The sequence below is a fragment of the Paralichthys olivaceus genome, chromosome 12 (assembly GCF_024713975.1).
Source record: "Paralichthys olivaceus isolate ysfri-2021 chromosome 12, ASM2471397v2, whole genome shotgun sequence".
Lineage (NCBI taxonomy): Eukaryota > Metazoa > Chordata > Actinopteri > Pleuronectiformes > Paralichthyidae > Paralichthys > Paralichthys olivaceus.
Genome location: NC_091104.1, coordinates 7,934,259 through 7,962,040, shown reverse-complemented (window position 1 = coordinate 7,962,040; position 27,782 = coordinate 7,934,259). Strand labels below are relative to the sequence as shown.

The following is a 27,782-nucleotide window of genomic DNA, read 5'->3' as shown; positions in this document are numbered from 1 at the left end:
GGCAGTATATTGCAGCAGTGGAGTACCTACACAGAGCAGTGGGTGGCGCTGTTGTGTTCTTTTCAACTTCAGAAAACCACACAGAACATTTTAGAAGTGTTCCTGTGTGTGTGAGTTCCATCAGCAAAACACAAAACGACACACAAAGTACTTTTCTCTTCATTATTTATTCATAATAGTCTATAACTTCTGATAAAATACACTTTGTTTACAAGTGCTGATTACTATAGTACATTCAACCAGAGTTTTAAATGGAGACAAAATGACACGAGACACGTTAAAAACAAATTCACCTGTAGTGACGAACGTGACATATTAAAAAAAACGGTGGTGATCGCCCATGATGGCTTCCAATTCTCATAAGAACTGTCCCCCTACGTGCACACACACACACACACAGAACAGGTGAGAGAGACCGTGAGGACGGCCGCTGCTGCTGCCTGGTTCATGTTTCAGTCATTGTCAGAGATGTGAGCTGCCGTTTCTGCTGCGATTGAATGTTTTCTTTATTCTATTGTGGCAGCGCGGCCCCGTCCCCGCCTCTACGTGAGCACACACAGTTTTCCACCATCACGTTCCACCAAGATAAGACCTAAATATTCATGGAGGGGAGCAAATGAGCTTTGTGTTAACAGAATCAGTTTTAGTGACATGACTACACTACATCTGTGGAAACCTCCAGATTCCAGCCCAACAACCTGAAAACCAATTCTCTACAAACAACACAACCCCCCCCCCCCCCCTCTTTTATATCAAAGACATTTACTAATTGACTTGGGATTAATCCACTGAACTACAAGTTGTGCTTTGATTGACACACATTTTGTTTTCATTAAGTGATGACAAAGGTACATGGCTACACGGATCAACACACTGGACAACATCTCTATGGAAAAAAAAAAAAACACAAAATGAATGGATGCGTTTAAAAAGTTGGGCTGACAGAGAAACAGAAACCTGGGCACGTTCTCTGTTTGGTGGTCTGTCCGGTCAGAACTAAATTAAAGGAAAAAGCGGACAGCCAATATATTATTATCATTATCATAGTAAATACCCTGTTGATTTGTCAAAAACAATTAGCAAATAGTTTTTCTTTTATATTAAAATATATTAATTAAAATATATTACTTTGATTAACTAGTCAGACATTTAAAAACAAGTTCGGATTATTTTCGTTTTCTTCTGGTGACTTTGGCATTTTACCTTGGAAATGATTGCTATAAAAAAAAAAAAGGCTTACTTTGCACCGCCAGATTTCAGAAATATAAATGATGCATCTTAAATTTCAGTAAAAACGAGCACCTGGAAAACGTGCGGCAGGAACACTTCACACTGGCCTTTTTGCATATTAATATGTTGGTTTAAAATGAGTGTTGTGTTCACACGATCATAAAGCACGTGCTGGTTCACCGTTGTACACAACACACACACATTGTACGTGATACAGCATCACTCTGTGCGTGTAACACTTCTTAATACCACGTTAACGAGGAGGGGGGGTGCTCCCTCCGCTCACAGGAAAAAAGGCCATTTGAAATGTTGACATGTGAAATGTTGCACCTGCCTGTTAGTCGGTGTCACGTTGAACCTCCAGATTATTTTCTAGAACATGCTGCGCTGAATCATTACAGATTAAAGCATTTTTAGCACAATTTACTTCCTTTTCTCCGTTTCCTTTTTCCACAGTGAAAATCATTTCGGAATAAACAGCTGGATACGCTCGAGCAAAGTGTACTGCACCGATAAAATAAAAATCTTTCTACATTTTTCTACATCTAGGCGTATATCATACATGAGCAAATATGTACAGGGACCCCCCCCCCCCACTGTTGAGTGTTTTACTTTGCCACTGCTGATCCATGTGTACAGAGATACAAGCACGAGAAAACCCATTTCAAAGGAGACATCTAGAAACAGATATCTACAAACTTTCTACGGGTAAAATAAAAGCAGGTTCATACAGTAGGAAGTGACGTTAGTTATTTACCAAGAATGGAAAAGACTTGATTCATAAAAACGTTTTTTTTTTTTAAACATATATATTTATATATATAAATGATTCTTCTTTTTCTGTGTGTTTGGATTTAAGTGCTGTACAGTTATCATCTTATCTCCAGGTGGTTTTCAAGTGCTTCACCCTTGATTCTTATAAAGTCATCATTCAAAAATTCCATATTATTAATATTCTCCATCTAAAACTATACACGTTCTTTGTAGTTCTTAAATCTGAGTGTGTTCAGTAATAAATGTAGTTTTTATATTAAAAATAGTTACTGTAAGTTGCACTTCCCTGCCATGCGTGCATAAATGCCAAATAGGAGGTACTCTACAACCCATGATTATCATAAGCGCCCTTTTTTTTTTTGCCTTTTAATCACGACTGATTAGGCCCAATAATAGTACAAAGTTTAAGTCTAAAACACAACAGTCATTACGTTCTACAAAAATAGCAACATTCATTTTCCCTCCTTTTTTAAAAACTACACACACACATACATATACATACATATACATATATGTGTATATATATATATATATATATATATTAAAAAAAATATATGACACTAATCCTAGCCAAGTGCAAACACACCAGACTACTCATCTGATTGGAGACTGATTCGACATTTCTACCAAAACCATTGCACAAAACAACTTCTCTCAGACGTGAAACAAAAGACCATCCAGTGTAAATCCTCAGCTTTCCAACAGAGACACAAACACAGACACACACACACACACAGACAGACACACAGACAGACACAGACACACACACAGACACACACACAGACACACAAACGCTGGCTGTTTTCTCTGAATGAACCACTTCTGATTCAATTTCATATCATCGTACCACTAAACACGAGACGCACAGTTTCGAGGGGCCGATGCAGTCGTCATGGCAGAAAGCCCCGCACCCTTTGCACATGATCATCGCCTTCAGTCTGCAGTAACATTTAGACTGCACGTCCTCCATGTTGGAGCCCTCGATGAACGACTGCTCAGGCGAGGGCTCGCCCTGGTTGCTGTGGTCTAACGAGTGACCGGCGGGTATGGTGGTGACGGTCACTGAGAAAGACATGACGCTGCCGTGAACGCCGCTCCCGTCGGCCTCCGACGAGGCAGCGGAGGAGCAAGTGCCGGCAGCGTTGCGGTTCAGAGTGTGAGGTACGGACATACTGATTGTGCCACCGAAGCACGAAGCTACCACAGGTTCCTGATTATCGAGCGTTTTCTGGGTTTGGAAGGCAGGGGGCTGCTGGTGACTCGGGTCCACGTGGGTAAGATATGGCTCGGAGTTTCCTTGTTTACTATTGCAGAGTTCGAGGTGCCCTCGGTGTGACTGAGAAAAAGGGCTGGTGTCTTTGGCTGTCGCACTGGTGCTGCTGTTGTTGGCGCCTGCTGCACTGTCCTCTGATCCAGGCTCAGTTTTTACGTTGGAGCAATGTTGAAAGCTCGCTGCTTCTTCAGACTTGGATACCGTGACGCCCTGCTGCTCCGTTTTAACCCCAGAAACAGGAGAGAAAACTTTCCTGACTGGTTCTTCTTCCTTCGCCACCGGCTCTACTTCTACGTTTTCCCTTTTGAAACCAAACACAGACGTGTTGGGGATGGCAGACTGATGCAGTCTTTTACTCTCCGGTCCTCGGCCGTACGTGGACACGTTGAGCAGGTAATGTCCTGTCATGGCGGGCCTGGGAATCCTCTTACGACCCAAAAAGCCAACGCAAATCCGGGCCTGGTCCTGACGGTCTTCTGCATGCACCAGGTGATGGGCCTTGTACTGAGGCCCCAACCCCAAATAAGGCTGGGGCTGCTGGACTTTCCTCTGCATCAGAGCCTGGAGGATCTGTTCCTGAGTCTCCTTGTCAGGAAGTTCTCTGTGGTGTCTCGAGTATTCTGAGAAAACTCCAGCCCGTGCTGCTGTGTTAAACTGGTGCACATCAGCCCTGTGCTCAGCAGAGTGTGACGTCTTCCCCTTACTCCCAGAGGGTAAGTTTGACATCTCCACTTCCACCTTGGACAGTGGCCTTGGGAGGATTTGCTCCAACGGAACCTCTTTACCCTGCAGAAGCTGGGTGACCAGTGGGTTGTTGGCCGGGATACAGGAGCTGGTCCTGGTTGAGGATCCAACAGGAGCTGGGTTTTCCTGTCCCTTAAGAGGTTGCACAGGCGAAGATTGTGTTGATGAGTTTGAACTATTTTGAGGTTTGTTTGAATAAGACGTGTGAGACGCGTTTGATTCCAGTGGTCGAGAAGGAGGCGTACTGCTCTGATGGCCGGTGGAGGTGGATTGTAACCTGGTTGGTGTCTGTGGGGATGTCGGGCAGGACCTGGGTGATGGATGCGTATGCTCACCACTGCCTCCTCCTGGCCCCGGGCCTGGCACAGCTCCTTTCGACGCAGACGACACCGCGGCAGCCGCGGCTCGCTGTGCTCGGGCGAGCTGAGCTTTGGCTTTGATGTCAGCCAAAGTGCGAGCGCCAGTGCGGCCCGGGCTGCTGAGCGGGGCGGGCAGAGGGGTTCTGGGTGAGACTTGGCTGGGTGACACAGGAACGGAGAGGATTCTTGACACTGGGATCTGGAATGAGAAAAGAAAGACATGTTAGAGAACAATTTCCAGATATTCAGATATATAATAAATGAGAAACTAAATGTTTCTCCACAGCAGAGCTAAAAACTACTTGAGACCTTGTCTACAATACTGTGGATGTTTTTTGAAAGGGATATTTTCCCCTTCATTGAAAAAATGTTTTCCACTCAGACGAGGACAAGAACACAAAACTAAGTGACAATTAAGTCTAACAATGATCCTTCAAAGTCCAGGGGAGAACATTGTGAATGCAGAGCAAACAACATCTTTGTCAAATTTTTGCCTTGACTCTGGTTTGACATTGGAATCCACACAAATTGCTGTGAAACCAAACTTACTTTAGCATCGCTGCAAAGAAACAAGCTGCAAACTTGTCTGAGCTGGATTTTTGGCCTGTATGTCCTGAACTTCTGATACTCAAGACGGACCAATGAGACCAGACTAACCTTGAGCGGTGGAACCCTCTGATTTGACGCTGCCGTTGGTGTCGCAGGGCTGGATATGGACGATGCCGGCGGGGAAACTGAGGAGACCGAAGACACTGAGGAAACTGAGGACATACGTGGCCTTTTCTCTGGTGTCAGCTCACCCTCCGTCTCACTGAGAGATTTTCTTTTTAGGGGCTCCGCGGGGCCACCAGTCTCAGGGATGACCTCTTCACTCTCGGCAGGTTTAACCGCACACGTCGGCTGATCCTTTTTTAACTCTGAACTGCCCTTTGGTGGAGGGCTCCTCTTCACAGGTGACAGGGGGAGATTGGTTTTCTCCTCCTTCACCTCTTCTTTAGGCTCCTTATCGGGCAGCGGACCCACCGCTCTCCTGTCAGTCCGACTCTCCGCCTCTGGCGTTCTCACTGCAGGTGTCGGCTCAGTCTGCGCCGTCGTGTTCAACCTACGATCCTCTGCGTACTGCGCGCGTCGTGTCTTCATGGGCTCTATGGTGGCGACGGGCTCTTTTGCAGCGGGCGATGCTTTCAGAGGCTCCAGCGACGATGTCCGTGTTGACTTCAGGTCTTTAGCAGCAGCAGCATCAGTCTGGCTGCTCTCCTTTCTGCCCTTGGTTTCCTCTGATGCTTGAGCGGCCAGTCTTGTCTGATGAGGGGGAGACTGGGGCCGGGCAGACGCCTGATTCTGATCAGTCTTTGTCAGCTCTTTGGATTCTTCATAGCTGAGCCCAGAACTATACAGAGAGGAAAGTAGGAAGACAGACAAGAGACAACTGTGTTAAAGTGAACAAATATTTTTTTACCTTTGAGGTTTTTAAAGAAACTGTTACAAAACACATCAAATGTGTGTATTTGTGTGTCTGTTTGTGTAATTGTTGTGTGGATCCGAAATCTCATCCAACTCTAAATACTGTAAATGTTACGACTTAATAACGATGGATTTCTGAAATTAGATTTTTTTTTAAATAGAGAACAGAAAAGGTTTTATGAATAGCGGGTTTGAATTTGAAAATAATTGTCTTTTGGAGTTTGGAAAATCAAAATTTTTTTAATTAAATTGAAGAATTATCAAGAGGAGGACCTACTTTTCACCATAATAGCTTTCGAAGAAGGCCTCCTTCCAGAGCTCAACTTTCTTTTCCTTCTCAACTTCTTGACGCATTCGTAGCTGCAACTCCGGCGTGAATTCCCCTAAAAAGAAAATTTGATTTTTTCAAGATTACATGTTTCTGTGAATTCTGTGAAATTTTCTCTTATTATCAGTTGAAAGAAATTCGCACTTACCCTCAGCCAGTCTCTCCTTCCAAGACTGAGCTGCTGATGTGAAGAACTCGTTGTTTAAGGCAGAACTAGTCACCTTGAGAAGGCCGTCCATACAAGCCTGTGGAGAGGAAGCACAATGTCATGACTAATATCATCATAATCTACATCTCTGTATCAGCACATCGACTCGTGCTTAACTTATACACAACGGTGTATAATTCAGGGCTTACATCAGGAAACAGTAACAACAAGACCAGTTTCTAAACTACTTTGAGATAGTTTAATATATTAAAGTTCTACAGTGATAATTTAAAAGAAGTGTTCAAAGTTTAGAGCCACCTGCCGGTCAACTTCAGGCAGAAGTTTGAGCAGCCTCTGCTGGCAGTCTGGGGGCAGGACAGAGAAGGTGTGCTTGTTGATGATCGCCCGCAGGTTGGTGTTCACCAAGATGGAGTCTGGAGTCTCCACGTCTATGTTACACTTGGTACGTTTTATCTGCCCTGCAATACAAAACAACACAGATACATTAGCCAAGACTCAATCTTGCAGCTGACATTTGCAGATTTAGTCACATTAATTGTCGTATAATTCCACTTGTTCCCCTAGAGCGAATGCATTTAATTCAATGTGGGTACAAGCAGCCACGTGTAAGTTTCCAGAAAAGTTATTTTGAAACAGTTTTAAAAAGGGGAAAGGTGTTTGTTCTCCCCAAACAAATCACTAATGCAGTACTCTATATTGTCAGCGGATTAATACACATTTGCTGCTCTAGTGAGTACGTCAGTTAGTCATTAAATGTGGGATCAACTCAAAATAAACCAGTGTCTGATTTAATTAAGAATATGAATGTGACAATGTGGTTTGTGATAGTTTTTGACAACAATAGACATCTACAGCAAAAAGGAATATTCTACACCAACACTGGGCAATACTTGATTATGAGAGCGATTCATAATAAGTTTAGATCTTTACATGCTATTTATTGACATCACCAGCTGTTTCCCTTCTGATGTCCAAACCCCTCGATAGAATTAAAGCAGAAGTCTGACTTACCTGCACTGAGACGACCTGCCCTCTGTGGAACCTTCCTGGGTACGACTGGATGGCCCAGGTCTGTTTGGACAGATGAAGAGGAGGAAAAGCTCTGAGAAACTGCAGGACGGAGATCTGTGTTTCAGATGTTTTGATGATGAGTATGTTTATGATAACAGTCTGAGGACTGCATCAGTCATTGACCTTAAAATCTGTGTAAAACATCATCATCATCATCAACACCTGTTCCTCATATTTTATTTGACAGTATAATACCTACCAGCCTTTGTAGTTATGTTGTCAGCCATGTCTTTGATGGTTTTCAGGAGCAGTCTGGGACTGGAGGTGGTTGGCATCCCCCCCTGCCTGCGCTGGTTTCTCTGCTGCTGCTGCTTCAAGGCCTGAAAAAGAGCAGAACAATGAGGGAACAGTAAGCAGTATGAGAAACACAGCCTGAATGTGTGCAAACCTCTGTTTCTCTCCAACTACTCAACTGCAGCCACTTGTCTGGTTGAATAACAGCTAAATAACAGCAGCAGCACTGAAACACAGGTTGCATAACACGAGCATAAACCATCTCCTTGTAAATCTGTCAAGACGTCAGATCACCTCAGAAGCACAATGTCAAAAGGATAAAGAAAAAAAGAATCTGTGCTTTTTCTGTCGTCTGTTTGAAACATGTAGGAAGTCGCTGGAGGATGTTTCACCCTATGTCTCTCAAACACTAATATTTCACCAGTCCCCTCCTCCGGTTGCTCACATCCTATAAATGAATAAACATTGTTCTTACAGAGCTGAAAATCCACACCAGCACAGATGGAGTGAATTACAAGCTGTGCAATTGGTATCAAATTAAATGGAGCACAAGATGCATTAAGCAGCTGATAGAAAAAATGTTGAATAGGTGGATTATAAGAACAGAACCTGCTATAGGCCTTCCTCACAAACACAATCATTGTTTTTAAATAATCTGCACAGGGGACTGGAAGATAAGGCAGACTTTATCAAAAACCAAAAAGTTCAGATAAGTGAAGTTAAATATGCAAAAAATAGACCTGGTGAGAAAATCTGAAGATGCTTCTTGGTTAAATTACAGCAAAATAAAATAAATAAACACATAAGTATATTTCATGAGGATGTATTTATGTGTTACAGAAGGGTGTGGCAGGAACTCATAACATTTGAAATGTGTGATTGCACAGATGCTACATATGTCAACTCCATTGAGAAACTACTTGAATGCAAGAAAAAAAAAAGACCTAAATTCCAGTACCTGTTTCAAAGCTTTCTTGCTGTGTTTCTGCGAGGGAGAGATGAGCTTACTAGTGGGGACAGAGGGCGATGAACATCGAGGCTGCGGCGACGACGGCTGCGACTGCAGCTTGGAGGGAACTACGAAATACAAAAGCACAAAACAGATGTTACAAAATACACTTCCTGAGGGTGGTGTTCAGACTTAATCACATCGTGCTTTTGTGTTGAGGAAACTGAAACCAACACAGTGCACAAAGAGGCAGATGACATTACCTTACTAAGATTTCACATCACTAAAGAAGCACTGAGCATCTCAAAAGGAAGATTAGTTATAACAACCCCGCCCCCTCGGCTGTCTGTCTCGAATAAAACATCTTTTACTACATACCGTAGCAGTCCCACTTGTTTCCTTCTGTTGTTGCTTTATCTGCATTTGTGGCTCTTTGCATTGATTAGTTCAAATATACAACATTATTGGAGTCCTCCCACTTGCTTGGCAGCTCGTAACTTGTGCATTATGAGGAAGTGGTCACGGGTCGTACTGCAAAAATACAGTTTCCTGTTTTAACAGTCGCTTAGAAATATTCAAGTGGCAGAGAAAAAATAACGAGAGTCAGCGAGAGCACAGCCTGAGGAAAACAAAATAATTGGCACTTGACGAAAGGCTCAATCAGCAACAATCAGGTGCGTAATTTACAACTGAACTATGATTTGACTCTGCAGACACACAAAAGAGCAAAAAACTGCTGCAATGCGTTCATCATGTGCGGCCTGCAGCTTCCCTGCTGACAGAAAACATTATGGACACAGCACGTTTCTTTAAAGACAAAACCCACCTTTTGCTATCATCATGTTTGATGCTCTGTGTATATTCCAGGAAACATTTGGTGATGAGATGTTGTCATTTATGTTTGTGAAGTGGTGAAGCCACTTTCCCTCAACATGCTTCGTCTACTGCTTCTTCAGCTGGTTTTCCTGTGTTTCCGCAATGAGTTTTAAACAGCTGCTGAGAAGGGGCGTCAACTTTTGTTGCCATAATACAGCTCAGAACCCAATTAGTAAAAAATATACCGATGGAAGAGCGATATTCCTTTGTTAATACGTTATTATGGATGAAATATCGTTCTTTTCTTCTGGTTTTAACCACAGAAGGAAGAACATCTTACAAACAACAGTTATTTCTGTCATCCGGCATTTTAACTATTAGGCAAGAGAGAGTGTTTCCCTGCACAATAAACTGTATTTTATTTTTAAAGTATTAGCTGACATTGTGATCAAGCTATTCCAAACTATGCCAAATGATATCAGGTTTTGGAGATAGTCAATTAACTGTGCTGTACAATGAGATATTAACGATCCTGTAACCAGTGCACAGTACCTCTCCGCATCCACCGTCCTCTCCGGCCCTCCTGAGTGATGGCACTGCTGTTGTTTTCTGTGCTTCTGGAGTCCGAAAGATTGTCGCTGCTCTCCTCAGAGCCCTCCTCAGACAGCTCCTTCGCCACATCTAAGATGTCCTTCTACATTAAATATAATAGAGCGCATTCAGTATATTGTTTTAAGGTGAAAGATAAATCAGAGGGAGAGTCAAGCAGAGACAGGTAAGAAAAAAAACTGTCTCAAGTGTACAGTCATCTCAAATGATCTCACAGTGCTCATTTTCAGACTTATCTTTATTAGCTGGTCATGTATATATATGAGGAGAAATCTGCTTTTTCTCAGTTTAACGGACCTTTAACGTGTAGACTCCCATTCTGCCTGGAACTTTGTAGAAAATCCCCTCCTCGCCACGAGAGTTTGTGTGCAGCATCGCATTCAGACATGCCAGCGGTGAAGTTCCACTGGATCATGGGAGAAAAATGCAAATTACACATCTGCCCAACAAATCAGTGTGCTAGGGAGAAAGACGCGAGAGGGGTAAAAGGCTGGACTGATATCTGGGGAGGAATTGCAATCATGCATCAAGAGGACGTGTGAGTTCGGTTTCACGTCGGTGGAGCTGTGGGAATATTTGCTCTATGTTTTAATGCGGTATCAGTTGCATAAAATTAATCCAAGTCTAATCTAATCATTGAATCGGACTGATTGTCTCAGATTAAAATAGTCTGATATAAAGTTGACTGTTGCATAAAAATCCCATGAGGTCCAGTCATCGGCACAGTGATGCAAGAGATCAAGATGTAAAAAGTTCGTCAGTGTGCCTTTGTGTTATATTGTGTTATGCAATGCATGTGAATGTGTTTACAAAAGAGATGCAGGGAATTTCTTAGCAATAAAATTCAATGAGTTGGAAAACAACATCACATGTTTATGGAAATTATACAAATAAGCTCAGAGTTATGGCTGCTTGATTGTTTGTTGATTAATTTACATAACGTTCCTCATTCCTTTGGATTATATAATGTAGCAAAATAAAACCACTGTCACCAGATGTCATGTTGAGTTTTGTTAGAATATCACATATTTTACAATAATTGAAGATAAAATGTTTTTATGCAACAGGTGGCTCTGGGACATCAATGTAAAAACAAATGCATGTATTTGCAACACTGCATCTTTAAGCAACTGAATCTAGGACATGTTATTGTTAATAACATGCAAAAGGTCAAACCAAACAAAGTGGCATTGCAGTGAGTTTGGTTAAGGTAAAGGGGGGCGGGGGGGGCTAGCCTTTTTCTTACCTTCTGGATGAGAACAGAGACAATGAAACAAAAAGAAATGAAACAATTATTAATTTGAAATAGGAATAATCCCGACTATGTGATCAAGAGAAAAGAAAGAACATGATGTGAGCAATCGATAACCGAGGGAGAACGCTGAAGATCTCCCTCTCGCTCATGCAAATGTAAACAGAAGGACATGCATCGAGTGAGGGCTGAAAATATTTACCTTATTTCTTTAAGTCTTTCTCTCTGGATCACCTGCAAGATCTCTTTGTGGCTCATAGGAGTGTTCGGGTATTTCTCCAAAACCTGCAACAACGAGGCAACATTATCCAAAACCCATAATGCAATGAGGGATCTTCATTGAACAGTGTATGCACCATTTACTTCAATTGTATTGGTGTGGTTTTGTGTACTGAAACACTCCATCTGCAAAGTGGTGAGTAGGTAATGACGGCATTTTCATTTTTGGGTGAACAAAAACCTCCTGACAGGTCAGTACAAGTGCAGGATGTGACAGTCAGAATAATCCAGATCAATAAATAACAGGTGATCAATACTAAGCTAATAACATGTGCAGGAGGGAGAAGCTGCAGCGCCACAATCACTGAGCAGAAACATTTCACACAATCACATCCACAAACGTGGATTCAGACAAACTGTGACGCTTTTACTTTCCTCTGCTCTTGTTGATCCCTAACCTACTTCTTTAAGGATGTTTACAGGTATTAACACTTTGAATCTATGTTGAGTGAGCCTAACATCAGCTGAGCGGTGCCAGTGCATCACCACACAGCTGATATCTCCACAAACAATCACCTGAAACCCAATTATCAGAGAGTTGATGGGAGTTTTGACATTTCGCAGCTCGTTAGCGTGCTAGGCTAGGCGGCTAGCTAGGGCTGCTAGCAACATTCATTTGAGTGTCTAACCAGACGTTCGCATGGATTAGATATAATAACCGATCCACGTGTGGTGACTTAAGGAGGGTGTTGGTGAATGAGGACTGTGCGCATCTTCGCTCTGTTTCGCTCGCTGCTCGCTCGCAAACAAACTTGTGGACGAGCGCAGGTTAGCGCTAGCATAGCGCGCTAACGCGGCTACTCTACTTTCGAGCCGTGACAGACGTGTCACCCGCAGCACACCACGCACAGCGGGGTGGGGGGGCTGTCGGAGACGTGCTTCGGTGCGGGGAAAAACTTGAGCTTTCGTTTCGCCCGCGTTCGCGCTCAACCTGCGGCGGGGAAGAGCGAGGCGGGGGACGACGACGGCGGCGGCGGCTGCAGCTGCTACTGCAGCGGAGGCGGCGGCTGCGGCGCCTCCGTGTCAACACGGGCCTTGCGCGGCGGGCGTACGCAACATTAGTGCTCCGGCAGCGGGTCATGAACTCATCAACACAGTTTGTACAAAGTGGGGAAAAACAAGCGCAACAAGCGAGAGTACCGTTTTAGCGGCTTCCGCCCACGTCCTGCCCTTCTTCCTCTTCTGTCGCTCCCTCATCCTGGCTCGTCCTGTCGGGTTTGTCCGCCTCGGAGGAAATGTTGCTGTAGTTACCGCGTAAGACCCACTCCGTCTGCCATGTTGGACTTACTGTACAGAGTCATGTGACCGCGAGGGAAACGTCATCTTACTGTATATAGATCCCAGGTTCACACACACACACACACACACTCACACACACACACACACACGTGTTTATTCTAGCTGTCAGATGCAGCTCAGCACCAGGACGACAGGAAAACTGCAGGAGATCATTTCAGTTTATTTGAGTAAGCACATGGACTTTTCACGATTCCTCAGCTGTGGAAAAAAATAAATAAAAAATAAGGCAGCAAATCCACAGCAAGCTTCCTCCACACATTTTGTTTTTTGGCTCACGATTACATTAGATACAAATTCAAGCAACAATTCATCAAGCATTTAGTTTAAACTCAGAAGTGAGGGGGGCCCCCCGATCACGCTCCGTCTCTGGGGTCCCTGGAAATAAAGACTGCAGATTCAGTTAAAGGTTCAGTTTGTAAGATTTAAGTGAAAGGGATTCAAATAATCCTAGTGATTTATTTTTTTTTACTAGTGTGTTTCATCCAAATTGTTGTTTTCTTTACCTTTTATATTTAAATACTTTATATTTACATCAGGAGACGCTCCTCTCTACGGAGGCCGCCATATTTTTTAGACTAAACAACCATTTGAGTTTTTATGACAACTTCATATTTGGAGGGTGGGTTGAGGGGTATTCAGGTGCAACAAATTCTACAAACTGAACCTTTAAAAACACTAAAAGTTTTTAAGCAGGTGAGATTTAAGCTGCTGAAAAACCAAAAAGTCTCACACACGGTCAACCTGAAAATAAATCACTCCTGTTTTATCAGCTTTCTAACGGCTTAATTAAAATAGAGATGGTAATAATGTATAAAATCAATGTGACCTGGGTGATTGGTTTCCTTTGTAGAAAAAAGATGCATTTTTCATGGACTGACAGAATACATGAATTATCCAAACTGTAGCATCTAAGGAAAGAGTCTATTGATTTTAGGGTTGGAAAAAGTTTGACCCAACATTTTAACAACAATTCATCAAGCAGAGTTTCTTTAACAATGGTTAAACAAAACAAACATGAAATCAAGGCGTGAAAAGATCTCCCAAGCTTGGAAGTTTTAGCTGTGCTATTCAGATAGACCAGTACAAACTAGAGTGGCGCATGTACCTCCGCCAAGGCCCAACATCCACCCATCTACTATCTAAGGTTCGCAGGGAGAGCTGGAGCCAATCCCATTGGTGCCAGAGGTGCGTATCGCAGGGTCAACATAAAGAGACAGCCATACACACTCACAGCTACGGCCAATTAAGAGAATTCAATTAACCTCACACCCAGGGAAGTCGGAGGAAGACGTACCTGGAGAAAAACCCACACAAACAGGGAGAACATGCAAACTCCACGCAATAAGACCTCAGCCAAACCTGGATTGAAACCATGCCCGCCCCCCCCAAGGGTAAACAGTCCTTTTAAATTCAGTCAAGCTGCAACAAATTTCAACAACACGTAGATATAAGTGCCTTAAATGTGCATTTTTTTCCCATCAAGATCCATTAATGAATCTTTAGGAAAATGGTAAAAATGTGAAAACAAAAATAAAACGCCCTATCTCGCAATGTTAAAGTGAAAAGTGAAAAATTAAATCCTAGATCTGCCCCCTAATCCGGATCTGCATCACAATTTAATGGGTTCCTCCCTGATACATACTCCACTCTTCCACCAAGTTCCGTGGAAATCCGTCAGGTTTTTTTTTTTTTTTTGCGTAATCTTGCATATATGCAAACAAACACACAGACAGGTGAAAACATAACCTGCTTAGCAGAGGTGAAAAGCCAGCGAAGAGAATCAGTTGAAAAAGCTCCACAGATTCATCCTCTGCATTCATGTGTCTGACATTCTTTTGGATTTAAAGGAGGACGCATCTCTCTCCAGTTATGTTGAATAGGTGCTTACTAAAATCATTCTTGCTCAAAGGTAAAGAAAGAAAATCAAGGCCTAACATCCCCCCCACACCTCTCCCTGATGCCCCTGGAGTACTTGGGGCCACCCCGAACTCAGGTCAGTCCTACAGTGCACATCTATCGACACATATCAGGGGCTTGTCTGAACCGGGCCGTCGAGTGAAAGAAAGGCAGCAGAGGACGGTCTCTGTCTGTGAGCGGGAGAGAAGCTCTGAGATCCTGACGTCAGAGCGCTGGAGGATGACGATGATGTGACAGATGCTGCTTGTGGTGCTTGATACCTGAGGACCATAAAAACACAGATTGACATTGTTAAAATTCCAACATGTTGGATTTGGAGAGGTACCATATCACAAAATGATAAAAAACAAAACACAAATGTGCGTTTATTTTGTAGTAAAGGGAGGGAAGTATGCAGCATAACTGCAAAACCTGACACAACTCTTAACAATTCTACACTTAACTTTGCTCTGGCTATGTTCAGTCCAATCCTAAATCAATAATCATTAATATCCGAACTTTCAGTATCTCCAAACATTTGCCATTCTCAGCCAGTCTCTCACCAGGATTGGGACTTCCTGACCCTCGACGATGCAGCACCCCTCTCTCTGACCGAAACATTCACCACGAGATCCCCCAACAGCCTCGGAGAGAAGGCCCTCTCCAGGTGAGCGCCGTTAAGGTTCAAGGCGAACATGGTTGGTGGAGACATGTCTAGCTCCAGCAGCATGATATTCTCAGCCTGTAAAGAGGAGACAACAGTAAAGCTGCAGTTGCTTTTAAAGACGCCTCCCTGTCTCCTGCTATGCTCCTAACTGCTATGTAAACTTTTGATTGCATCTGCTTGATAGATAAATTCTTTAATTCAAGTTAAGCTGTGAATGTTACCATGGCTACAAGCCTCTTCACATCATCCAGCAAAGAGGGCGTCTTTGAACATTCAAAATATGAAGCGTAGGATCAATATTTCACATCTCTGTCTCTGCTGTACTTTTCCCAGCTGTCCTTGTGAATATCTGAGCACTGACCTGGTATCTCGATGGGGCCCCAGTTGCCGTGGCAACAGCGATCTGTGCATATTGGCTGATTGGCCTCTTGTATCCCACGGCCGAGAGAGGCCGTCTCTTGACCCGACTGGGTGCGCTGGGAAAAAGACACAGGAGAGGAAGGGTCAGTTAAATTCAGTTTGTACGGCAGGTGAGATTTAAGCTGCTGGAAAACAAAAAGTCTCACATACGGACTTTGTCACTTCCTAGTGGTAAAATTTGAACACAATGCAAAAACAATTTGAAAGACACTATGTTCACATGAAAATTTGAGCCTGACTCATATATATTGGTTGGTGGATTAAATCACCTGATACGAGCATTTCACAGGCCTGCATATAAAAAAATATATTAAACTGAATAAATCATGTAGAAAAGAAGAGCATTTATGTTTACATTTTATGAGAAAATACAATTTACTTGGTTGTGTTTGAGCTTTTGGTTTATAGTAAATATAATATAATAAAGTTAACAGAAAACCAGATGAAAGAATAACAACACAGTGAAAATAATAATAGTAAAAAGGAAGATAAAAATCCAAAATGGCAAAATAACTAACAGATAATACTAAACTTTTCCACACTTTAGCCAACTCATAAGCATTTAAATTGAACAGCCGCTCTGTTCTCTCTTCAGCCGTGCACCAAAACATTTCTGGATTTTAAACAAAAACTTAATTTTATATTTTGTTAAATCATAATAAAAAGGACAGTATAAAACGAAATGTGTTTCATCCTCAATTATAGTAACTACAGTAGTTGTAATGAAGGGATGTTTGCCCCCTTCGATTTAACACCTCACAAATGATACCTGAGGGCTGCAGTGCATTATGGTCTTTTAAGATGATTGACGATGGATCCACTGACCTCTCTGGTGGAAGCACCGGCTGGAGTCTCCACTGGTCCTCCTCACTGTCAAAGTGCAGCCTGTTCATGATCTTGTTCTTTTCTTCAGGAGGTATAAAATTCTCAATTAAGAGATATCTGCAAAAATGCACCAAAGGAATGTGTCAGCAGAGTTCACATTGTTTTTTTTGTACATTTATCTGTGTGTATTCAATGATGTAGGTAGTGTACTTACTTGTACTTGAGTTCTCTGGTGAGCTCGTTCTGAGTCTGTTCAAGCTCCTGTCTGGTCATGACGTGTTCATCAATGACGTCTTTAATCTCTGCCTTCACCAGCTGCAGTTTGGCATATATCTGTCCAGAGCAGGGTCGTACCAGACACCACAAGTTAACAAGTGTTTTCACTTGGACTAAATCACAGTGTGAAGCTGCAATAGAAACCTCTCACTGAAACAAACCAATCTTAAGCCATTAGTGGAGAAGGACAGAAACAAGGAATTGAATTATTCCTAAACATCAGAAATTGATAGCTCCATTTAGAGAAATCCGGACCCACATGAGCCACCTCCCTTATGACGTCTTCTCACGTGCAAATAAGATTAACTGCTCCGGTGAGTGAGTCATCCTACCCTCCTCAGCTTCTTTGTCTTCATTTCCACCTCCTGCTGCATTGAGGAGAAGGTTTCCTTCATCTCCACTGTCTCCTCTTCCTGTAGCATCATCTGCTGCTGGATCTCTCGCTCGCTCCTTATCTGCAAATCACGGACAAACATTCAGCTTAGTTAGAAATCAAAAAATGGTCAGATTTCCAATGTAGTAAAACAACTTTAAAAAGTACTGTTTACGTGATTATTGATTTTTTTTTAAATTACAAATGACCTGTTCTGCAATTTCTTGTCTCTTCAACTCCAGCATCTTCTGTTGTTCATTGGTGTGATCAATTATCGTCTTTCCTCCGACTAACAGTTTGCTCTCCATAGTCTGTCAACAAAGATGTGATAAATTATTAACGCAGCTTTTCATTGTTCCTCAAATCACCAGACATTTAATAGTGAGACACGTGATCTTCACCCGTACCTTGTATTTCTCTATGATCTTCTCCAGAGCATCCTGATCCCACTGCATGTCCTCCACACTCTTCCTGTGTTCACTCAGGGGCCTCAACTTCTCGCTGCCTCCCTGGTAGAACAGACTCTTGGGGCAGTCGTCGCACTGTTTCATGTAAAGTCTCCCGTCTGATTCACCCTGAAGGGCCCTAAAAACCTCTGCATCCCTCTCTTTAAAGATCTCCTCCTCCATGCCGGCCATGTTTTTGCTCAGCCTTCTGCTATTTCTTCTTATCCTCCTCCTCTCCTTTGCGAGCATCCCTTGCTTCTCCAGCTGCGCCTTCAAGCGTGCGATCTCCTCCTGAAACTCCCTCAGCAGGGCGTCTTTGGGGTCCTCGTTGATCCGAGGTTTGTTCTTGATGTTCTTGGCCCTGCTGGCGTACCTGAGTGTGGCCAGGGATTCCTCGAAGTTCTTGTGCGAAGGCCCCACCGTTGCTATCATGACGGTTTTGGCATTGCCCCCCAGTGAGTCCTGGAGCAGGCGGGTCAGTTTGGAGTCCCTGTAGGGGATGTGGGTGCTCTTCCCATCCACCAGAGCTGTGATGACGTTCCCCAGTGCTGACAGAGACAGGTTGATTTTGGCTGCCTCCTTCAGCCGCTTCCCTTTGGCCCCTGTCTTGCTCTGGCGCTCGCTGCCAGCCAGGTCAACCATGTTCAGCTTCCCAACTCGGATGTGGTCCTCGCCATCTGGCCCCACTTCGCTGCACTCCACGGTGATGAGAAAAATGGCATGAGACCTGGAGCTGCGTTCGTTCATGTTGGTGAAGCCCACGGACCTGGACTGGTTGCCGAGGTTCATGACGTGTTCGATCTCCGCAGCGTTCTTAGTCACCACCGAGGACAGGTCTTTCACGTAGACGCCAAAGTCTGGGTTTTCCTTGAGCTCCAGCTTCTTGTTGTTGTTTTTGAACAGCAGGTCCCTGATCTCCTCCTGGTAGATCTCCAGGTACGATGACCTCACCAGGTACTTCTGGTTCTGGGTCCTGGAGATGTGCGTGAAGATGTGGTGGAACGAGGTTGGTATCACCCCTCTCCTCTCCGGGTCCCATGAATCCCCCTGCATGGTGTGCGTCTTACCGGTCCCCGTTTGTCCATAGGCAAATATGGTTCCATTGAAGCCCTGCACCACGGACTCCACCAGGGGCCTCACCGCATCATCATAGATGTCGCTTTGCTTGGAGTCCCAACCGTGCACGGAATCGAACGTGAACACTTTCATGGGCTCATCAGGTGGCGCCCTCGGTTTCCTGATGGTGATCTGGCCCAGTTTGTCATCCACCTCCAGGATGTTGTCGCACCCCGCCTCTCTGGAGCTGAAGGGCCGGCACCGCACCACCACCCGCACCGCCTCGCTCTGTTTGCTCTTAGACATTTGTATCTTTTTTTTTTTTGTTTAGATGACGAAGACAAACGCACCTGTCCTCACCGCGTTAGAATAAAAACAAGCCTCTGTCCCACATGACGTCCACCGCAGCCCCGCGCCTCCACACGCGCTCCGGAGTCCGAGCTGCATCTCTCCGCCCTGAGCATCTCCCACTGAAGGATGCGAAGTCACAGGATGTCTACATTAGAAAAAAGAGAAAGATGCTGTTTCTGCTCCTGCTGCCGCCGACCCAGCCCACACCGCCTCCCCCGGCTGGTACACACCCTGCTCTGCGGACAATGGGAATCAGACATGTGACCTGCGCGACGAATTGGATTTGAGCTCTCCTCACAGCCATGGTCTGATTCTGTGACAGTGATAAATAACCCTGTTAAAAAAAAAAACACACAGCACCTGAATGCACCTTGAGACATAAAAAAAAATTAAAACCCAACAAAAATATGGTTCAATAACAAAAGATTTATTTTTTTTACATCACCATTCAAACAGGCCAGAAAATATTTTAATGTACACAGAGAAAAAGACACTTGCTGGTCTACATTCATTAATAATGTATTTCCCAGTAGGAGAATATTGTTTTATTTCTTTTGCCTCAATAGTGTCTTTACATACGCAGTGTGAATAATTAGGCTCCTCCTCGATCTATACACCATTAAGTAAATCAATAAAGAAAATTATAAAACCATCAATTTCTGCTGATATTATACACAGTGGCCAGTTTATTGGGTAAATATAGATAAAACTAATAGTCCTGTAAACAGAGTTGTTATAGAAGGTGTTTATTAAACTGTCTGATCATTTCGGAGGCTTTTTTAACCCCTCTTATAGACTTAGCTAAATAACAAAAACATCTAATCTATGTTACTGCAATACAGCACCAAAATGACCAGAACCTTTCTGAATTTTATAACCTTCATGACATCAGTCTTAGCTACCTGTACCTAATAAACTGGCCACTGTGTGAACTTTCAAAATGTTGGCCTCCACTCAATGGGATCAAATGTATGCATTATTATTATTATTAAGCGCTACTGGCACACGTGGTGAGTCGGTCACTTGTGAAACCTCTTGCTGGAATCTTTTGCATGATCCAGTAAAAGTTGGCATGGAGTAAAATGGTTTCCGTATACAGCTTCGTACTTTCTCATCTTCTCCACCAGCTTGTCGGCGCCAAATGTGTCCACGAAACGGAAAGGTCCTAAGAGCAGGAAAATATTTTATTAGATCAGATAGGATATATGATTGTAGGAGACTCATTAAGGTGGGTGATGCTCTTTCCATTGACATATATTGAGTAAACAGACACTGTTAAGTTGCTCAGATCGTGATTTAAGTTGAAATCTGACCTCCAAGACAAGGAGGGAATCCCAGTCCAAACACAGCCCCAATGTCTCCTTCCAGAGGGCCGTTCAAAATGCCCTCTTGCAAACACATCACGGCCTCATTGACAAATCGAGAAACAAGCCTGTACTGCACATCAGAGTCCGACGAACTGTAAAAACAAGTATCTCAATGGTAAAACAAGTAAAAAAATGACCAATGTAATATTTTAAAAGCTTAATAGGTGTATTGAGTGTGTTAGATGGTGCAGCTAAATTGAGCTTGAGGGGACTGGCAGAGGAATCTGCTCTACTGAATGGCATTCTAGTCTCTTGTTACTTCTGCCATTGTTCAGCATCAACTTACACAGCAGGATTTGGTGTTATCTTGTATTTCTCAAGGATCTCTCCAATATCTGGGTTGACCTCTTTGACTTTGAGTCCTGGCTGGTAGACGTAGCAACCCTTCCCTGATTTGCGGCCTTGAGCAGAAATAACAAGCGAGGATTAAACATTCATACATTACAAGCTCACATTAATTACCAGAGAAGTTCTTCATCCAACTAAAAGTATGATCAAGTCCTTCACTGTGACCACCCATACCATTAAATCCCATCTCCACCATGGTCTTCAGAACCTCCACATTTCCACCACCAAAGCGAGAGCCAAAGGCTTTGCCGAGATCCTCTGCCACATGGGCGGCTACGTCAATACCAACTTCATCAGCCAGCGTGGCTGCACCCACAGGGAACCCGAAGCTCGTGGTGAGTCCATCCAACTTCTTGGGGTCAACCCCTTCCTGTGTGAGTGCATAATGGATACATGAATACTGTGTGTATATCATTTGTAATGAATATGATTTGTTTAAGTAAGCTGCGTCAGTTCATCTTATCACATAAAAACTACAGTACTACAGCTACAGATTGTAGTTTACCTGAAGTACTCGTACAGCTTCCGCCAGCATTGGAGCCAAACACCGTGTGGTATAGAATCCAGGTCCATCCTACAAAGACATTAGTGTAATACATTACTGCAACTCACATGTGAAGCACTGTGGAAATGATTTAAGATACTGCTGAACTTCTTCCAAAATCTTCTCCAGCCACTTGCCAAGGAGGTAATAGTGGGAGTAGTTTTCATTGCAGTTTGTTTGTTAGTCAACAGGATTATTTAAAAACTACTGAACTGATTTCTATGAATTTTTGAATACTCAAAAAACAGAACATGACATTAAAACTCACCCCAACAACGATGATGACTTTGCCCTGCTTCAGGCCGACTGCCACCGCTGAGGCTATGGTGTCCTTTGATGTCTGATCAGTGCTAATAATCTCAAGGAGCTGCATCTTGTCGACTGGAGAGAAGTAGTGCATTCCAATCACCTGGAGATAAAAAAACACTCTGCATCATTGCTTTTGTTTTTCATTTAGAAGAAAGTTTTAAATCACACTGCTCCCAAGTTCAAACCTTATCTGGCCTCTTGCTGGCTGCAGCGATGTCCTTGATGGGCAGAGCGGATGTATTGCTGGCAAATATGCAGTGAGGGGAGGTGACCTGCAGGCAAATGTTTGTAAGTCACACTCATTTAACGATTAGGGTTTAATTGTAAGAAAAGCCCACTGAGCATCTTTTCAGTCACACTTACAGCCTCCACCTCCTTCAGGACTGCGTGCTTGATCTTAATGTCTTCAAACACAGCTTCAATAACCATGTCTGCGTTCTCAAAGCCCTTGTAGTCCAACTGGCCGGTCAGGCCGGACAATATGGAGTCTCTCTGAAACGATGTGATGTTCTTTTTCTTGGTCTTGTCATTGAGCCTTGAAAGGAATGAAATTAAAATAATTATCCACATAAATACACACTTTATAACATGTTTGAAGATTGTTTGAAATATCATGTTTTGCTGGCAAGTTGTTTCAAGCTGTGTGAAAAAAACTGACCCTTTGTAAACCTGCTGCTCTCCTCTGGCCAGTCCAGCCACAGTGGTGTCCTTCAGGATTGTGTGCACGCCTTTGTCCACCGTCACCTGAGCGATACCTGCTCCCATTAGACCTGCTCCCAAGATGGCAAGAGTCCTAATGGTGAAAAACAAAGACGCACAAAAAGAAATGGAGACCAAGATACTTGTTTAATATCAGTGTCAACTTTGTATTCCTTCAAAACCAAATATCAACTACGACCAAACGAACTGGTCTGAAACATCAAACACAAGTTGCACATGTGTTGATTGTCCAACATCACACTCAAGCTCTGTGACACACACTTACTTCACTTCTTTTTGAGGAGCTCCAAAGCGGTTCTTCTTGCACGCAACTTGGCCGTGGTAGAGACCAATCAGAGCCGCTGATTCCGAGGTTTTTGCCAACTCCCCGAAATTCTGTGACAACCATGGAAATTTGTGAGATTCACTTACACCATGAGCTTCTGTGAATACAAACTTTGAAAGTGATATGGAACAAAAAACCTTACCTGAGACTCTGCTAAATATCCAGCAACCGGTCCTTGTTCAACTCCAGTTTTCACAGACTGATGGGGGAAGCAGCGACAAGTGACAGTTATTGATAAGTTGTTAAAACTAAAACTAATTTCAAATGACAAAAGAGAGTCCGCTACAGTATTTTCTAAACCAGTGAATTATCACACTGACACACTGCCATCTTGATTTTCAAATATATGTAAAACAAATTGTTGCTTACAATTTTTACTTACATCAATTATTTTAGGGAGTGCTGGATACAGGCCCTTGCTCTGCTTCATAACTTTTCCTTGGACAGTTTTGTAAATTTGATTCCGCACAAAACCAAAGCTCATGACGTAGTCTTGAATTTCTGTGACAAAAGAACATCGACTCTTAAATGTAGTTATATTTCCCCCAAACAGAATTAAACACATTCAAGTGACAAAAGAAAGTCGAACGCAGCACAACTTACTCTGCATCGTGCCCTTCTCTTTGCGAAGAGGGATTTTCTTGTTGACGATTCCTCTGGCATATTCGATGGCAACTTCTTCTAGGTAGTCTATTGTTCTTTCTTCTGGACTCTTTAGCCCAGGTCCTAGAACACAAGCAGAGATTATAAGATAATCATTTCAACTCATGCACTGTCCAATATTGAGCAAAGATTGAAATGTCTACAGGCACTTTTACTTTAAAAGAACCAGTTTTTTTTATTACATGCAAGTCAAGATATTTTCTTTTACCTAGAGGATCTACAAGTTGGTCGACAAGCCCCATCTTCTTGGCTTTATCTGCTCGGATATTTCTTCCTGTTAGCATCATGTCAAAGGCACTGGGTAGACCGACCTAAAGATAATAAAAGAAAACATGCGTAAACTTAAACTTCCCAAACAGAGAAAGTTTTGGGCTGTGTATAATTTCAAAGATGCACTAATGTGATTTTTTATTTTCTGAAGTCAGTTACACTCATGACTGTTGAGAAGTGGACACAGACAAAGTGAGGAGAGGGGAAATAATCTGTGTGGCCGGTCATAAAGGTGCTTGTAAACATCCTAAACCAATTATGAGCATTAGTCAGATTATACTGCATTATGGCCGAGCCGTTTCAGGCTTTATCCTCACACAATTTACTGCTAAATAGGATGTGTTCACTTACCATTTAAAAATATGCCACTGACTGAGTTGAGTTTGCCTTACCTATTGTAAACATGTGGGGAATTACTACAAGTCAAAGTAGGCTTCTTGTGTGTTACATGACATGTCATTTTATCCAGAGCAACTTCCAGTGCTTTCAACATCTATGAAGGGCCATTAGAGTTCAGCATTTTGCCCAAGGACACTTGGCATGGGCTGGGATTTGAGCCACCGACCTACTGGCTGAAGGACAACCACTCTACCCCTCAGTCACAGCCTGTTTTAGTCCTCAATATCTGTAAATAGCTATTGATACTTAAAACCCATTTCTGATTTATCAGAGCTTTTTTCAATTAAGAATCATTGGATCTTCATAATTTTTTATTTATTTATTGACCACCTCACTTTGACAAAACATGCCACACTGATGTCAGAGTTGGGACTGGCTGTTTGGCTGGCAATCGGCTCTTGTGCAAAGTTCTAAAGTCACTTTCCATAGATTCTTGTGTAAAAAAGGCGGAGGCCGCTCAGAAAACATAGTAGAGCGTGTGATACTACAAGCCCCTGGGCGACATGAATATATGCATTTAGGTCAGTAGCTGTGTTTTCACCGTCATTTCCAGTGCAAGCTGTGCAAATCATTGTGTGCAGTTTCTATACTTCATTACAAAGCAAGTATTTGAGACAGTGGGATATGGGAATCTTGCAGCATATATTTTTGCAAGTGCTGGGTAAAAGTTGCACTAGAAACGAATACCCACACACTGCTTTTTGTTCCAAGTTATTTATTATCTAATTTTACATTGCAATTCAAATGTTTCAACTGAGGCTGACCATCTGCGGTCGAAATGTCATGTCTACGTGTCTATGTAGACTGTAAACAAACAAAACAGGGAGGAAAACAGCAGTGCACATATATTCTTCAAATTGAGAGAATATATGAATAGAATTTCTGCACTAACCATTTTGGGGAGTCTCTGCGTACCACCAGCTCCTGGTAAAAGACCCAGCATGACCTCAGGAGTACCAAGAACTGTTTTCTTGCTCTTTGTTGCAATTCTGTACTGGCAGGCAATGGCAAACTGAAATAAAAAATTGACCCCATTAGATAAGACATTATGATCAATTGTCCTCGTCAAATATTTCCAATATTGTAAGATGTAGCTGGTAGCCAAAAAGTTCTTGTTTACCTCTAAGCCGCCGCCTAAGCAAGAACCATTGATGGCAGCAACAATGGGCTTTGGAGATTTTTCAACCCGCTCGAACATCTTCTGCCCTTCCTGAGAAAGTTTGGTGACCTCTTCTGCATCATTGCAGGCCTGAATCATACTGTAGCAGAGGTAGAGCGTGTGAAAAGGAATCCAGAAAATGAAAGACGTGACAAACCTAAACTGGAGATCTTAATGTTAATGGTGCAAAAGACTATAATTTTGTTTCAGAAAATGACTTGAGTTGATATGAGGAGATTTGTCTCACTTAATATCTGCTCCTGCGATGAAGCATCCTGGCTTTGAGGAGATGAGGACAGCACTCTGAACAGCATTGTTGGCCCACACTTCATCCATTACTTCCGCCATCTCCTTTTGCATCTGGACTGACAGGGTGTTGACCTAGACAGAGAGGTGACCATTAGGTTCACATATCATCCAAGCAGTAAAAACTGTCACCTTTACTTTTAAAGAGCTCACACCTTTGAGCTTGGGTCGTTGATCCGTACAACAGCAACATCGTCCTTGACTTCATAGTTCACGTGAGTACGGGCTAAAAATAGAGGAGAGATAATGTGGAGTGAGAGAAAGAATTGTGTCACTGAACAGGGTGACCACTTTTTTAAATATTTAATATATAAATATGTATAGATTTTTGGAATTACCAAGCATGGCAGGAGCTACAGAGAAGGTGCGGAAGTTATTGCCTGTAGATAAAGAAAAATCCAGAGTGAAAAAACATGATTAAACATATATAATTAACAAGTCTTATAATAGCCTGTTTTTAATGTAAAGACTTTTATTTTATTGTTGTATTAAGTGTAGGCTTCAGGATACTAGCAGTTTTACTAAAGTTGAATATATATATCGATATATTGCTTATGCATTGTGTAAACACAGTATGGAAGTATAACACATAATTGATCTACATCAGATTTGTAAAATGTTTATCAAGAGATTGAGATTAATTGTAAGTGCTGATGCCATTTTAGGCCATAAGGTGCAGACTTGTTTTATAAGACACACGACCTGTAGCACATTTCCAAACTGATCCCCACCTTTTCCAACATATCACACATGAGGCCCTAACAACTGCACCCAGACAGGACGTCCTCTCACAACACGCATGTGAGACGCTCACATAAAGTAACCGTGACCTCGAACGATCTCAGCCATGCTATGCAACCCAGTGGAACATGACCCTTCACCCAGATTCTCCGCAGACAGAAAGTTGCCATCACAGAGGCTAATGAATGACACAAGTCTCCCTCCACCTTGCTCACACCGTCACATCACTGTTTAAACGACACTTACACCCGAGAGGAGATCACAACAGTCTGATTTAAAACTTTCATTTCGAGTCTCCTCTTCACTGACTGAACTTACGAATTTCCGCAGCGACCAGCGGAGTTAGCCAGCTAGCTAGCATATGTAGCACGTTTACACTTAAGTTTGCTCACTTGAAACACAGAGTTCCACATTCACTTTGCAGCTGAAACTTTCACTGGGGTGTGTGTATATGTTGAGGGGGAAAAAGAACAGTGTTTTACGAAGCACTGCCACGCATTGCTGTGCAACATTCCCCCGAAGCTAACAGCTACTCCTACAAGCTAATTATCAACCACGGCGTGTAGCCCAGCCAGGACTTCCAGTGTCCTCCTACCCGCGGGTTATCTTTATCTTTGAGGCAGCTCGTACCTGTGAGGAGGGCGTATCTCCTCGATGTGAATCCGGAGAGAACACCAAGGGCTCGGGTACCAGCCATCTTGGGAGAGGAGGTCAGTCAGCAGTCGGTGGATATGAAGCTAGCGGGCTAGCTCGCTGTCAGTGTGCTGTCAGGAGACTGGGGAGTCCGAGCTACGTCCCACAAACCGGAACTATCGGAACAGATGCTGATTGGCGCTCATCATAAATACCCGCACGCCATTGGCTGAGTCTGTCGACGTCACGGCTCATTGGGCGTTCAGGGACAGTAAAATGCTTCTAAATTCCAACACTTCCTCAACATGACACACGATGAACAATCCTCGTTTTGTTTTAAGTCGAATGTGTCATTTAAATAAAATATAATAATGTCATTAAAAACTGGTTTTCATGCTGATTTTAAATCTGTCTAAATGTACAGTAAAAATACTCACTGGACTAGATGAAAGCAATAGCAGCATGCTACCACAAGGCGGAGGTCGAAATCAAACTTTAACCTTAGAATAAAAAATAAAATAATAAAGTAAGTGCATCAGGTTCCATTCAACTTTATTTTATTTGGCTTTGCATTGAGTTATTAATCAAGCTTTGGAACGAATGAGGCAGATACAGGTCAAATACATCAAGAATTGTTTTATATATTTATTTAATTATATGGATTGTATTTCTTTTTTTAGCACTTTGACTTTTTAAGTTTTAATTTAGTTGTACTCATTCAATGCAGAAAGAAATAATTTCACTAAAGTAAAAGTAACAACATATAGTCAGCAATGAAGCAATAATACTGTAACTAGTAATAATAATAATTATATAATAGTGTTTCTATTAAAAAGTA

The 27,782-nt window shown here is 42.8% G+C and overlaps 3 protein-coding genes and 1 long non-coding RNA gene across 7 annotated transcripts; 1 reads left to right on the top strand and 3 right to left on the bottom strand.

Annotated features, from left to right (window-relative positions):
• Positions 1–148: 148 nt before the first annotated feature.
• Positions 149–12,919, bottom strand: asxl2 (ASXL transcriptional regulator 2). Of its 4 annotated transcripts, none has more exons than XM_020098043.2 (12): positions 12,692–12,919; positions 11,475–11,557; positions 10,318–10,426; positions 9,422–10,105; positions 8,605–8,723; positions 7,612–7,732; positions 7,353–7,412; positions 6,639–6,799; positions 6,321–6,417; positions 6,122–6,227; positions 5,038–5,770; positions 149–4,579 (listed from the first exon to the last, which is right to left on the bottom strand). In XM_020098043.2, the coding sequence occupies exons 4-12, from the start codon at positions 9,435–9,437 to the stop codon at positions 2,843–2,845; spliced, it is 3,150 nt and encodes a 1,049-aa protein (XP_019953602.2). In that variant the 5' UTR covers positions 9,438–10,105; positions 10,318–10,426; positions 11,475–11,557; positions 12,692–12,919; the 3' UTR covers positions 149–2,842. The 4 variants fall into 4 exon arrangements, with proteins under 4 accessions (XP_019953602.2, XP_019953601.2, XP_069391214.1 ...); XM_020098042.2 differs by having other exon boundaries at positions 9,964–10,105; XM_069535113.1 differs by lacking the exon at positions 12,692–12,919 and adding an exon at positions 11,636–11,798 and having other exon boundaries at positions 9,964–10,105.
• Positions 9,147–16,301, top strand: LOC138412160 (uncharacterized). The gene is made up of 3 exons (XR_011244642.1): positions 9,147–9,269; positions 14,760–14,843; positions 15,298–16,301. It is a non-coding gene; the product is annotated as an uncharacterized lncRNA (long non-coding RNA).
• Positions 13,305–19,502, bottom strand: kif3cb (kinesin family member 3Cb). The gene is made up of 8 exons (XM_020098044.2): positions 17,715–19,502; positions 17,517–17,618; positions 17,267–17,389; positions 16,873–16,991; positions 16,659–16,775; positions 15,775–15,889; positions 15,310–15,488; positions 13,305–15,027 (listed from the first exon to the last, which is right to left on the bottom strand). The coding sequence occupies exons 1-8, from the start codon at positions 19,113–19,115 to the stop codon at positions 14,877–14,879; spliced, it is 2,307 nt and encodes a 768-aa protein (XP_019953603.2). The 5' UTR covers positions 19,116–19,502; the 3' UTR covers positions 13,305–14,876.
• A 64-nt stretch (positions 19,503–19,566) lies between these two features.
• hadhab (hydroxyacyl-CoA dehydrogenase trifunctional multienzyme complex subunit alpha b) lies at positions 19,567–27,116 on the bottom strand. Its single transcript, XM_020098045.2, has 20 exons — positions 26,942–27,116; positions 25,909–25,950; positions 25,726–25,796; positions 25,512–25,645; positions 25,226–25,364; positions 24,998–25,117; positions 23,645–23,747; positions 23,377–23,499; positions 23,156–23,274; positions 22,916–22,972; positions 22,714–22,823; positions 22,387–22,521; positions 22,092–22,263; positions 21,914–22,000; positions 21,688–21,828; positions 21,381–21,449; positions 21,050–21,245; positions 20,814–20,928; positions 20,474–20,619; positions 19,567–20,325 (listed from the first exon to the last, which is right to left on the bottom strand). Exons 1-20 carry the CDS (start codon positions 27,006–27,008, stop codon positions 20,180–20,182), a joined length of 2,292 nt encoding a protein of 763 aa, XP_019953604.1. The 5' UTR covers positions 27,009–27,116; the 3' UTR covers positions 19,567–20,179.
• Between the last annotated feature and the right edge of the window lie 666 nt (positions 27,117–27,782).